The following is an 11693-nucleotide window of genomic DNA, read 5'->3' as shown; positions in this document are numbered from 1 at the left end:
AAGGTGGGCCACGATAGAGTGCTGGAGGAGGGTTTGAAGGTGGGAGGGTTGAGCGTCGACGGTTTAAGCATCAACAATATACCATTTTCCCAATGTTCAAGATATGAAGATCAAGATCTAAACACTTGTAAGTATTCATACTCTACTATACCATCATTCGGGAAACATGTTGAGTGTGACGTTTCCAACGACGTCTAACAAATCAATAATGCCATACAATGATATCCCGAATCAACAAATTTGTCAACCATAAACGTGGGTCGTCTATAAAAGCTTATCTTCATCACTAACATTATAAAGCCTTTACTCACCACTGAGTGAAATATTCTTAGTAAATCAAGAAAGTGCCATGTTTTCGATTGCTACCAGAAGAACCGCTACATTCAAAACATCATTCAACCCACGTATGTATATTACGCGTATGTGAGTGATGGGGTCCCACCATCCGGACGCCACCGTCGGACTTCCTCCACAACAACTCCGCCCCCCACCTCTTGGTTCCGCTACATCCGAACCACATGAGCACCTTGTGGGTGCTCTAAGTAAAGTTTTTTGCATAAGTCTTTCTATCTATAAAAGTAAACACTTATCCAATGACCAAAAAAAAAAAAAAAAAAAAAAAAAAACATATTTATGATCTTCTCCCTTCGGAATCCCTCTTTAAAACAATATATACTTAATTATTGTATTGTGCTACAACAATAAAAAGTAAAGCTAGGGTTTATAATTATGTGATCACTTGAGTAAGATAAAACACTTTGCATTTATTTGTTACAAAACATCATTATTTAGGATCAATATTCAATACAGACTCATTATATCTTTATGTAAACCAACCTATAGATAGTAAGTATAACATATAAACCACCTGCAAATCTCATATCATAAAATGATCCCCACACTTGATCTAAACATCAAAATTTACAATGGGAATTCTTTCTGAAGAACATCAAGATTTCGCGAATCACAAGCCGCCATCATATCCTCCCTCGAAGCACAGCTGCAAACGAAGTTATTTTTAGGTATAACAAACGAGGGTAGGGATAGTGTACATTAATTCAAAAGTGTGAGAAGTGTATTATAACACTATATATAACACTATATAACACCATATAAACACCGTATAACACTATGTAACACCATATAACACCATATAACACTATGTAACACTATATAACACTATATAACAATATATAACACTATACATCTATCATAGACATGCTATCAGACAAAATATTTTGTTATATAGTGTTATATAGTGCTACATAGTGTTATATGGTGTTACATAGTGTTACACGGTGTTTATATGGTGTTATATAGTGTTATATATAGTGTTATAACACACTTCTCACACTTCTGGATTAATGTAGAGCATTCTCTACCTAACAAACGAATCCATATTTATTAGCGGTTAAAGTTTCGATTTACAAGTGTAAATTATAATTCACCTTAACGAAATTCTTAAATATTGCCACGCGTTATCTGCCTTTGGATTCATTGCTAGCGCACGCACATAGTAACGAATTGAGTCCTCATACATACCCTGTAATATTAAATTGTTTTAAAAATTAAATTCATTCCCTATCATTAAAGTAATTGGCAAACTGAGCGCTAGGGCTGCAAACGAACCAAACGAACACGAACAAGACCTTGTTCGTGTTCGTTTGTTAAGAAATATATGTGTTCGCGAACTGTTCACGAACACTTATCAAACGAGATTCTATGTTCGTGTCCGTTTGTTAAGGAAATGAACTTGTTCGTGTTCGTTTGTGTTTGTTTGTTAATTTTAGACGACGGATAAAAATGAACGGGCTGACGAACACAAATGAGCACAAAATAATGTTCACGACACAAATGAGCACAAATAGAAACAGACGAACACAAACAATCGTTCATAAACAGAATATATAATATGCTGACACTTATTAGATATTTAATTTATCGCAATTTTGAAATATTTAAATAAATACAAAAATTAAAAACACTAATGAACTATCGAACACTAACGAACACGTTACCGAACGTTCACGAACATAAACGAACGAACACGACCTCCGTTCATGTTTGTTCATTTAACTAAACGAACTAAATTTCTTGTTCGTGTTTGTTTGTTTAATAAACGAACGAACACAAACAAACTTCCCGCCGAACGGTTCACGAACTGTTCGCCGAACGTTTGGTTCGTTTGCAGCCAGTGAGCGCGGCAGAAACAAATTTACAACAAATTGTTGTACGTTTTTTCGCTTCTAATGAAACTTTAAACTTCACTTAGCAAGCATAAAAATAGAAAGAAAGATGACCTGATTTGCGTAACTAATGCCCATGTTTGCCCACGCGCGAACATAATTCGGCTTCAAATCCAATGCCTACATAACAACAATTAAACTAAATCAGAAATTATTTGGCATACATATAATAAGATACCATATAACACCGGTTTATCATTTTTGTGGCCACACTTCTATTATATGCAATATCAAAATGATTTTGTAATGGCAAATTGGATTTAAATAATCTCGACTTTCTCAATTTGGCCGATAATAATCTCAACTCAGTTATTGGCCGTTAATAATCCGAACTGATCCACTTTTGGCCGATAATAATCCGAACTGATCCACTTTTGGCCGATAATAGTCTGCGTTGAATATAGCTTAACGGAGTTAAGTTTTTTTCCGAATTACAAACCGATATTTTAGGGTTTTTGAATAGAACGAGGATACGAGTTGATTGATGTAAAATTTACCTCGAAATACTGCCTCAAACGACGAAGACGGTGCTTCAATTCGGGTGTTTAAACTTCAAATTAAACAAAAAACAAGCCGTTTGAAGCACCGTTTCGAGATAAGTTTTACATAAATCGACTCGTATCTTCGTTCTGATCAAAATCCATAAAACATCGGTTTGTAATTCGGAAAAAAAGCTTAACTCCGTTAAGCTATTTTTAACGACGGACTATTATCGGCCAAAAGTGGACTAGTTCGGATTATTCTCGGCCAATAACTGAGTTGGGATTATTATCGGCCAAATTAAGAAAGTTGGAATTATTTAAATCCAATTTACCTTTTGTTATTCATCGTCTAAGGGGGTGTTTATTGAAAGTGATTATGTAACATTAAATAATCAAGAAAAAAAAAAAAAAAAAAAAAAAACTGAAAAGGTACTTACATGTTGGTATGCATATATTGCATCAGCACTCTGAACGCTATTTGCTTGTGTGGCCCCAAGTTTATTCCATAACGAATAATCTCGTGGCTTGAGTTTTAAAGCTGTTTGAAACGATTCAATTGCTCTATCATATTCTCTTGAAAGATTATATAAAACACCTAGAACTATGTGTACATCTGCATCCTCGGGTGACATTTGCGCTGCCTCGTTAAAAGTTCTAGCAACCTGTAAAGAACCATAACAAATAATAACTAAATTTGAACGAATATAACTTGTTTAAACCTAGGGGTGCAAACGAGCCGAGCTACTCGTGAGCTACTCGAGCTCGGCTCGAAAAAAAAGCTCGAACGAGCCAAGCTTAAACGAGCTCGAGCCCGAGCCTAAAAACAAGCTCGTTTAGTAAACGAGCCCGAGCCCGAGCTTCGCTTACCGAGCTCGAGCCGGCTCGCGAGCCTTAACGAGCTTTCTTTTTATACATTTTTAATTAATATATTAAACATATGTTTACATAATAATATTTACCATTTATATAAATATAAAAAAATAACTAAATTATATGTATAACAATAATTATAATTAATAAAAATTAATTAATAAATACTAAACGAGTCGAGCCCGAGCCGAGCTCGAGCTTTAGAAACAAGGCTCAAATCGAGCCGAGCTCGAGCTCGAGCTTTCATATGTTAAACGAGCTCGAGCCTGGTCGAGCTCGGGCTCGGCTCGTTTGCACCCCAATTAAACCTATATTATACCATTACATATATGATATTAAAGAACACTCACATCAGCATAGTAAAGAGAATCCGAGAGTTCCGGAGGCGCAATTTTCCCGTACACAGGGTGGTTGCGCAGCCAACTATACAAATATTTTAACGCGGCTTGTTGCTCCAATTCTGTATAAATTAAAAGATGTCAGAAAACTTTTTGATAGTAAAACGAAGAGTAAAATGTCAATTTCGTCCCTGAAGTTTGGCCAGTTTTGCGACTTTCGTCCAAAGGTTTGTTTTTTCGCATCAGTATCCAAAAGGTTTGAAATCTTGCCATTTTCATCAGGCTTGTAAGCTCCATCCATTTTTCTCCGTTAAGTCAGCGGTATTTTCGTCTTTTTTGTTAACTTAAAGGGTAATTCAGTCTTTTTTCACTTTATGTACAAGCATTTAGCATAATGTACAAGTATTCAAAAAAGGCGAAAAAAGACGAAAATACCCCTGACTTAGCGGAAAATAATGGATGGAGTTAACGAACCGGATGAATATGGGAAGATTTCAAACCTTTTGGATCCGGATGAGGAAAAACAAACCTTTGGACGAAAGTCGCAAAACTGGTCAAACCTCAGGAACGAAAATGGCATTTTACTCTAAAACACGGGAAAACATAAATCTAAACCGAAGTTGAAATATACCGTTCGTGTGGCTCACTCCAAGCGCAAGAAGTACTTCCAAGTTTGTCGGGTCGGCTTCGTGTGCGCGCATCATCGATGCAATTGCCTGGCGATAACAGTGTTGTACATATCATAATAAGTTCAAATCAATTCTGCAAAATTAGAGTTTAATAACGATAAATAATTAAATATAAGACTATTAATACCTGTTGATCATCGTCATTTTCAGCATGTGCTACACCGAGTAATCTCCAACCTTCAGCGTTATCAGGGTTCTTCAAAACTTCAGCTTCTAAAGCAAGAACCGCTTCACTTAAAAGACCTTTCCGGAACAGTTCTTGACCTTCTTTCAAAGGTTCAGGATGACCCACGTAAGGGTTCAAATCAGAGAACACGTAAACTCCCCTTGAACTGTCGGATTTCTGCTTCAAAACAGTTTGCTCATTTACGTACCTACAAAATTTACTCATTATATTAATTTACAAACAATTCGCTAACTTCCTACAAGATCGTGAGCTCATCTTCATTGACTTTGCTTTGACCAGTCTCTCATAATAAACTTTATTTTTACCCAAATCTTTTTGATATATTAAAAAGCATTTAAATTTTTTTAGAGTAAATTGCCATTTTAGTCCCTGTGGTTTGGGCCATTTTGCCAGTTTAGTCCAAAGGTTTCATTTTTAACATCTGGATCCAAAAAGGTTTCATCGTTGCCATTTTGGTCCAACTGACTTAACTCCATCCATATCTGTTAAAGCTGGCAAGGGCATTTTTGTCATTTCATTTTGGTCCAACTGACTTAACTCCATCCATATCTGACAAAAATGCCCTTGGCAGCTTTAACAGATATGGATGGAGTTAAGTCAGTTGGACCAAAATGGCAACGATGAAACCTTTTTGGATCCAGGTGTTAAAAATGAAACCTTTGGACTAAACTGGCAAAATGGCCCGAACCACAGGGACTAAAATGGCAATTAACTCTTTTTTTTAATTACAACTGTAATTATCTATATATGTCAATTTGAAACATTGTGATGAATAATGACTAGTTTGTCTTTTAGTGTAAACTTTCCCTTGGAGCCCTTATAGTTTAATCATTCTATGCTTTTTTCTATTTCTTTTACCAGTTTACGTTTCTACCCCTAAACTTAATAAAGTTGCGGGTATAAATTCGATTTCGCCAACATTTTACGTCACGTAATCACCGTGTTAAAAATTAGTGTTTTTGTCTAACATTTTCCCCGGTTTTGATCGTCATTCGGTTCATACCCCCCCCCCAAAAAAAAACATCAATTAACGAAAGCCACCATACAAATAAGGATAACTGATGTAATTGGGAACGATAAACTTACTCATCATACGCACTAGCCCAGTTATCAGCAGTATCATCTCCGAGAATCCCTTCGCCAACCTGGCGCCCAAATTCATCGGCCCAATCATTGACTTCCAACTTCGAAAACTCATTGACCCACTGTTCATCTACGGGACCGTGATGCACACGTTCATTAGCAAAATCATCTGCCCACCTATCAGGAGCCGTAGATACCTAACAACACAATTATTCATTAGTAACTAACTAACTATATGACCTAAGTACGTGTGTCGGGAAAATAAGATTAAAAGGTGGGCCCGGAAAGCTCTACTTACCTGTTCATGTGCAAACTGATCGGCCCAATTAGACGGGCCTGCATTATATTGTTGTTGAAATTCATTTGCCCAGTCACCACTTGCGGGTTTGACCTGGTTATCCTCAATAGTCAACTCCCCACGACTCATCTTGGAAACAAACTGAAGGAACTTTGAGTTCTGCGTATTACCAAATAACAGCGTCAACAAATAAGTTCACACCGGCCCTTAAAAAGCAAGAACGTAATAACAAAGTTTATAAAAGAGTAAACTGCCATTTTGGTCCCTGTGGTTTGGTCACTTTTGCCACTTTAGTCCAAAACTCAAACTTTTTGCATCTGGGTCCCTGTGGTTTCAGTTTTATTGCCATTTTGGTCCAAAAATGAAATCAGATCATATTTGTCATAAAATCCTGCAAATTTGTCCTTTTCCGCAGGGGCAAAATGATCATTTCTTTTTTTGATAAATAAATACCATATTTTATAAGACAAATATGACCTGATTTGCCCTTGAGGAAAATGACAAAATAGCAGGATTTTAGAGTTAAATGCCATTTTAGTCCTTGTGGTTTGTGTCATTTTGCCAGTTTAGTCCAAAGGTTTCATTTTTAACATGTGGGACAAAAAGGTTTCACAGTTGCCATTTTAGTCCACTTGGTTAACTTCATCCATTTTTTCTGTTAACGAGAAGGCCAATTTGGTCATTTTGTATGTAATTCTGTTAACTAAAAGGGCAATTCAGCCATATAAAATGACCGAATTGGCCTTCTCGTTAACAAAAAAAATGGATGAAGTTAACCCAGTGGACTAAAATGGCAACTGTGAAACCTTTTTGGACCCACAGGTTAAAAATGAAACCTTTGGACTAAACTAGCAAAATGGCCCAAACCACAGGGACTAAAATGGCATTTAACTCATAAGACAAATATGACCCGATTTTCATTTTTGGACCAAAATGGCAATAAAACTGAAACCACAGGGACCCAGATGCAAAAGGTTTGAGTTTTGGACTAAAGTGGCAAAAGTGACCAAACCTCAGGGACCAAAATGGCAGTTTACTCTTTATAAAATTAACGTTTAACCTGAAATTTAGGGTTGTTGTTCTGAGCTAAGGTGTGTGCTAGCATACGAGTCTGCTCCATAGCAGCCAAAGACGGAATATTTGTACCAGCCATTCGATCGACAGACGTCATCTGACGTTGCTCCTGAAATCAACGCACCATCATGTTAATATAAATAATAAGTTGTACTGCCGTAAGTCCGTAACCATCGATGTACTGAAATAAAGAGTATGATATATCCTCACGTGTTCAAATTCAGAAGCCCAACCACCAGCGCCATGTTGACGTTCAAAGGATAGGGCCCACGCATTAGGGTCAGCTTGACCTAATCTTTGTTGGGAAAATTCATCAGCCCAACCATCTGGACCGTGCGGTCTAGGTGGCATGGCTTGAGACTCACCCCAATATTGTTCCAGCTCGGGGTATCTTCCAGGCATCGGGCCCCGAGCCATACCCTGATTGTCGATTTCTAACGAAGATAACAGAGCATTCACCTGAATACGTATATATATAGTCAGTTGGAAAGTAAAACAAAAAAAGCCTAAGTCCTAAAATAAAGAGTTAAATGCCATTTTAGTCCCTGTGGTTTGGGTCATTTTGCCAGTTTAGTCCAAAGGTTTCATTTTTAACCTGTGGGTCCAAAAAGGTTTCACAGTTGCTATTTTAGTCCACTGGGTTAACTTCATCCATTTTTTCTGTTAACGAGAAGGCCAATTCGGTCATTTTATATGGATGAATTGCCCTTTTAGTTAACAGAATTACATACAAAATAAGCGAATTGGCCTTCTCGTTAACAGAAAAAATGGATAAAGTTAACCAAGTGGACTAAAATGGCAACTGTGAAACCTTTTTAGACCCACAGGTTAAAAATGAAACCTTTGGACTAAACTGGCAAAATGGCCCAAACCACAGGGACTAAAATGGCATTTAACTCTAAAATAAATGTTACCGAAGATAAGTTTTTACGTGCATTGTAGTACAAAACAAGTTTATTTGTTAAAAAAAAAAAAAAAAAAAAAGGTTTGATTTGTAATTTGAGAAAGAAACCTGGCCATTGATGAAATCCTCACTTCGGTCAGCAAATATATGTCTAGCCATAATGCTACTACGATCACGTATGCAACGTTTGTCCCCTTCAGACAACCCTAATACGGGAAGTTGAGTGGGACCAAAAGGAACTCCACCATGACTGCTATTAACAAACGAATGCAAAAAGCTTGATAATACTCGTTGAGGTGGACCTGGATCACAAGAAATCATAAAAAAAAATTAAAAATTAAAAATCCCCAAAGCATTATATTTAAAAAATTTGAACTTTACCGTTTAACTCGGGTTGAAGTTGTGGTTGCCCTGGAGGGAAATGAGGAACCTGAGGATTTTGTATTCCGTCCCAAACTTCGCCAAGTCGGTTGTCGTTTGCAGCGTGGAAACCGTTAAGGAACTCTGAGCCCTGACATAGAGAGAATAAATGAATAGATATATATGAATAAATAACTATCTATTAATTAGGGGTGTAAACAAGCCCAGAGGCTCGAGAGCTACTCGTTATCGACTCGGTTAAAAGCTCGAATAAGCCGAGCTTTAACGAGCCCGAACCCGAGCTCGAGCCTGAAATAGAGCTCGCTTAGTTATCGAGCCCGAGCTCGAGCCTGAAATACAAAGCTCGTTTAGACTCGCGAGCCTAAACGAGCCCGAACAAAAATTTATTTCGTTTATATATAATATAATAATAGTGATGATAACATTGTCGAGCCGAGCTCGGGCCGAGCTTTGTCTCGTTTAAGCGATATTGAAGCGAGTTCGAGTCGAGTTTTTAGCTCGTTTGAGGTTGTTCTCAAAATAGCTCGAGTCGAGTCGAGCCGAGCTCGAGCTTGGGGTTTTACTCGCGAGCCGAGTTCGAGCTCAAATAAGTAGGCTCGAACCGAGCCAAGCTCGAGCTTCATAAAAACATGACGAGCCGAGCTCGAGCCCAGTAGAGCTCGGGCTCAGCTCGGCTCGTTTACACCCCTACTATTAATAGTTAAATGATACAAAATAAAAACCTTGTTTTGTTGATGCAGAGGATGTTCCAACTCTGAACCAGGAAGTGCTGACATAGGATCTACGACTCCCGGGTAAAGATTATTGCCAGAAGGATTAAGTGATGATGTAGGAATCTCCTGCAACCTTTCCTGCTTGCAACAAAAAAAAAAAAAAAAAAAAAAAAAAAAAAAAAAAAAATTGTATCTAAGATACTGTGGTTGTCTAACATGCTAGCTGATCAAATCGTACATGTTTGATGTTACCACTTCCTTCATATTACGATCCATGATCGGAAGTAAGATGTTAACCAAACTAGGTTGATAAAACTGTAACGGAAATATGGAATCGACACACGACTTCACCATACAAAAAAATGTGCATTTCTAACAGAATATAAAGACCATTTGTAAATCATCTTCGTTTCAGAAAAAGGGTTATCAAGACTACCAGATTTGCTTCAAAACTTCTGTAGGATTCTTTAATAATAGAAAATAAATTGGTAACCACCAAACTCATGGGCGAAGCTTTTAAGGGGCGGGAATGGGCGGCCGACCCCCCGAACTTTTCGCTCAGTAGCGGAGAGTATGTAGTTTTCGTATAGAAATTTTTGGGTGTATACTTGGTTTTAAACTGCGTGATGCGCTCCGATGCGTTTAGTCCAAAAATCTGATGCGCGATGCGTGATGCGCGATGCGAGCGCATCACGTATGTGATGCGTTCTTTATAAAAAAAATAGTTAAAAATTATTTATACATAAAAACTTATAAAAACATACTTAAAGTAAAACAACTGACGTAATTAGAAGGTAAGAGTTGTGTTTTTTGGTCCAAATCAAGCATACTAAGATGTTAATTATAGAAAAAACCGAAGACAGTTCATAAAATCTGGAAAAAAAGCATAAGAAACAATGTTGCGTGCATCAGAGCGCATTATGCGATGAGCGCATTATGCAAAATGCGCGCAATATTCTCGCATCACGTAAACGCGTCGCATCAGCTGTTGCGATGCGCTCTCATTAGCGCATCGGGCGCATCACGCATTATGCGCGCATTTTAAAACCAAGGATGTATACGTTTTCGACCCCCCGGTTTTATAGAAATTTTTAGGTCCGGTGACTTCCGCCCCCCGGTCGGAAATCTCAAGCTTCCCCACTGACCAAACTTATCCGCATATATCAATTTCTTGTGAACTCTGAACATGGTCCATGAACAATTATACGAGCCCAAAACAAACCTGTAATCAACCTAAAACAGCCTAAACTAGTCCTAACTCCTAAACAAGCCAAAACCCCTAAACACGGTATCTTTATACTACGCGCATCGCTTAAAAAAGCCCTCGTTTTTTAACCGCCTTGCGCTTAGGCCCAAGGCTCACCCTTTGCGCCTTAGTCCTCACCCTCTGCGCCTTAGTCCTCACCCTCTGCGCCTTAGTCCTCACCCTTTGCGCCTTAGTCCTCACCCTCTGCGCCTTAGTCAACTCCATAACACTAGAACTTCAATATAAGTATATAAGATTTAAAACAAGCACATAAATCAATAAACCCAACTCAATTATGCTTTATCAATAACCTTCAAGCTAACACACAATCAAAAAACCAAACCCCAGTTTCCAAATTAGGGTTTTTTTTATAAAACAGATGAACTACAGATAATAACCGTCAATAAGTACATAACTATTTGTTGTAAGTTGACGATTGAAAGGAAGAAAGAAAGTACCTTTTGAGATGAAGAGCCAATAAGGGCGTTTGCAAGAGCACCGAGAGGGTTTGACGAAGAGGAAGAACCGGGCACAGCGCATGCTGCCCCGCCGGTCACTAAGTCCCTCATCGCCATCGATTAAGAATTGATCGTGGATTGAATTGGGGTTGGGCAGCAATCGATTGATGAATATAGGGAGTAGAAAGATGGATAGATGGAGAATGGTAGCAGATAGATTATTTGGGGCGTTCTTCTTTCCAAGAAAAAACAATTCTATATAATAATAATAATAATAATAATAATAATAATAATAATAATAATAATAATAATAATAATAATAATAATAATAATAATAATAATAATAATAATAATTTTATTATAATAATGTGTTAAAAAATTGAATAAAAACACATCCCTACCGACCCTAGTACCCTTACCCAACTACCCATCTCTAGTTTTTTACCAAATTGTAAATTTTTTTCTTTTATATATTCAATTTTAAATTCTTTAGTATCTTCAGTGGTTCCTATCTCCGTCATGTTCCTTGGATTATTTATAAGTGGTATTTAAGCTTTTATTTTTGCAACTTTAGCCGCGGCTTATATAAGTGAATCTATGGAGGACCACCATTGACTAGTTTTCTAGTCTTCTTCACCCTAGCATTCTCTTTTGCTGTAAATGTGGGATGGCTTCTTCTAACATCTTCTTGTCCTAATATCCAAACACAAACATGAAACCTTAG

At 37.5% G+C, this 11693-nt stretch overlaps 1 protein-coding gene across 1 annotated transcript; it reads right to left on the bottom strand.

Annotated features, from left to right (window-relative positions):
* Positions 1-744: 744 nt before the first annotated feature.
* LOC110942187 (peroxisome biogenesis protein 5) lies at positions 745-11261 on the bottom strand. Its single transcript, XM_022183932.2, has 15 exons — positions 10970-11261; positions 9275-9403; positions 8553-8682; positions 8280-8473; positions 7478-7726; positions 7254-7376; positions 6194-6352; positions 5899-6092; positions 4753-4999; positions 4568-4652; positions 3949-4058; positions 3166-3390; positions 2301-2366; positions 1449-1543; positions 745-1000 (listed from the first exon to the last, which is right to left on the bottom strand). The coding sequence occupies exons 1-15, from the start codon at positions 11084-11086 to the stop codon at positions 922-924; spliced, it is 2202 nt and encodes a 733-aa protein (XP_022039624.1). The 5' UTR covers positions 11087-11261; the 3' UTR covers positions 745-921.
* Between the last annotated feature and the right edge of the window lie 432 nt (positions 11262-11693).

This window comes from Helianthus annuus, chromosome 5 (assembly GCF_002127325.2).
Source record: "Helianthus annuus cultivar XRQ/B chromosome 5, HanXRQr2.0-SUNRISE, whole genome shotgun sequence".
NCBI classification, from domain to species: domain Eukaryota; kingdom Viridiplantae; phylum Streptophyta; class Magnoliopsida; order Asterales; family Asteraceae; genus Helianthus; species Helianthus annuus.
The sequence above is the reverse complement of the archived record's forward strand: the minus strand, read 5'-3'. Positions and strand labels throughout refer to the sequence as shown.

Bases quoted from the DNA above. Each gene is read 5' to 3' on its own strand.
- LOC110942187 (XM_022183932.2), bottom strand. From the start codon at position 11,086: ATGGCGATGAGGGACTTAGTGACCGGCGGGGCAGCATGCGCTGTGCCC. The intron at 7,727-8,279 runs GTTTCTTTCTCA...ATACGTATTCAG, and splicing joins AGGATTTCATCAATGGCCAG to GTGAATGCTCTGTTATCTTC. The intron at 5,000-5,898 runs GTAAGTTTATCG...TAAATTTTGTAG, and splicing joins TGGGCTAGTGCGTATGATGA to GTACGTAAATGAGCAAACTG.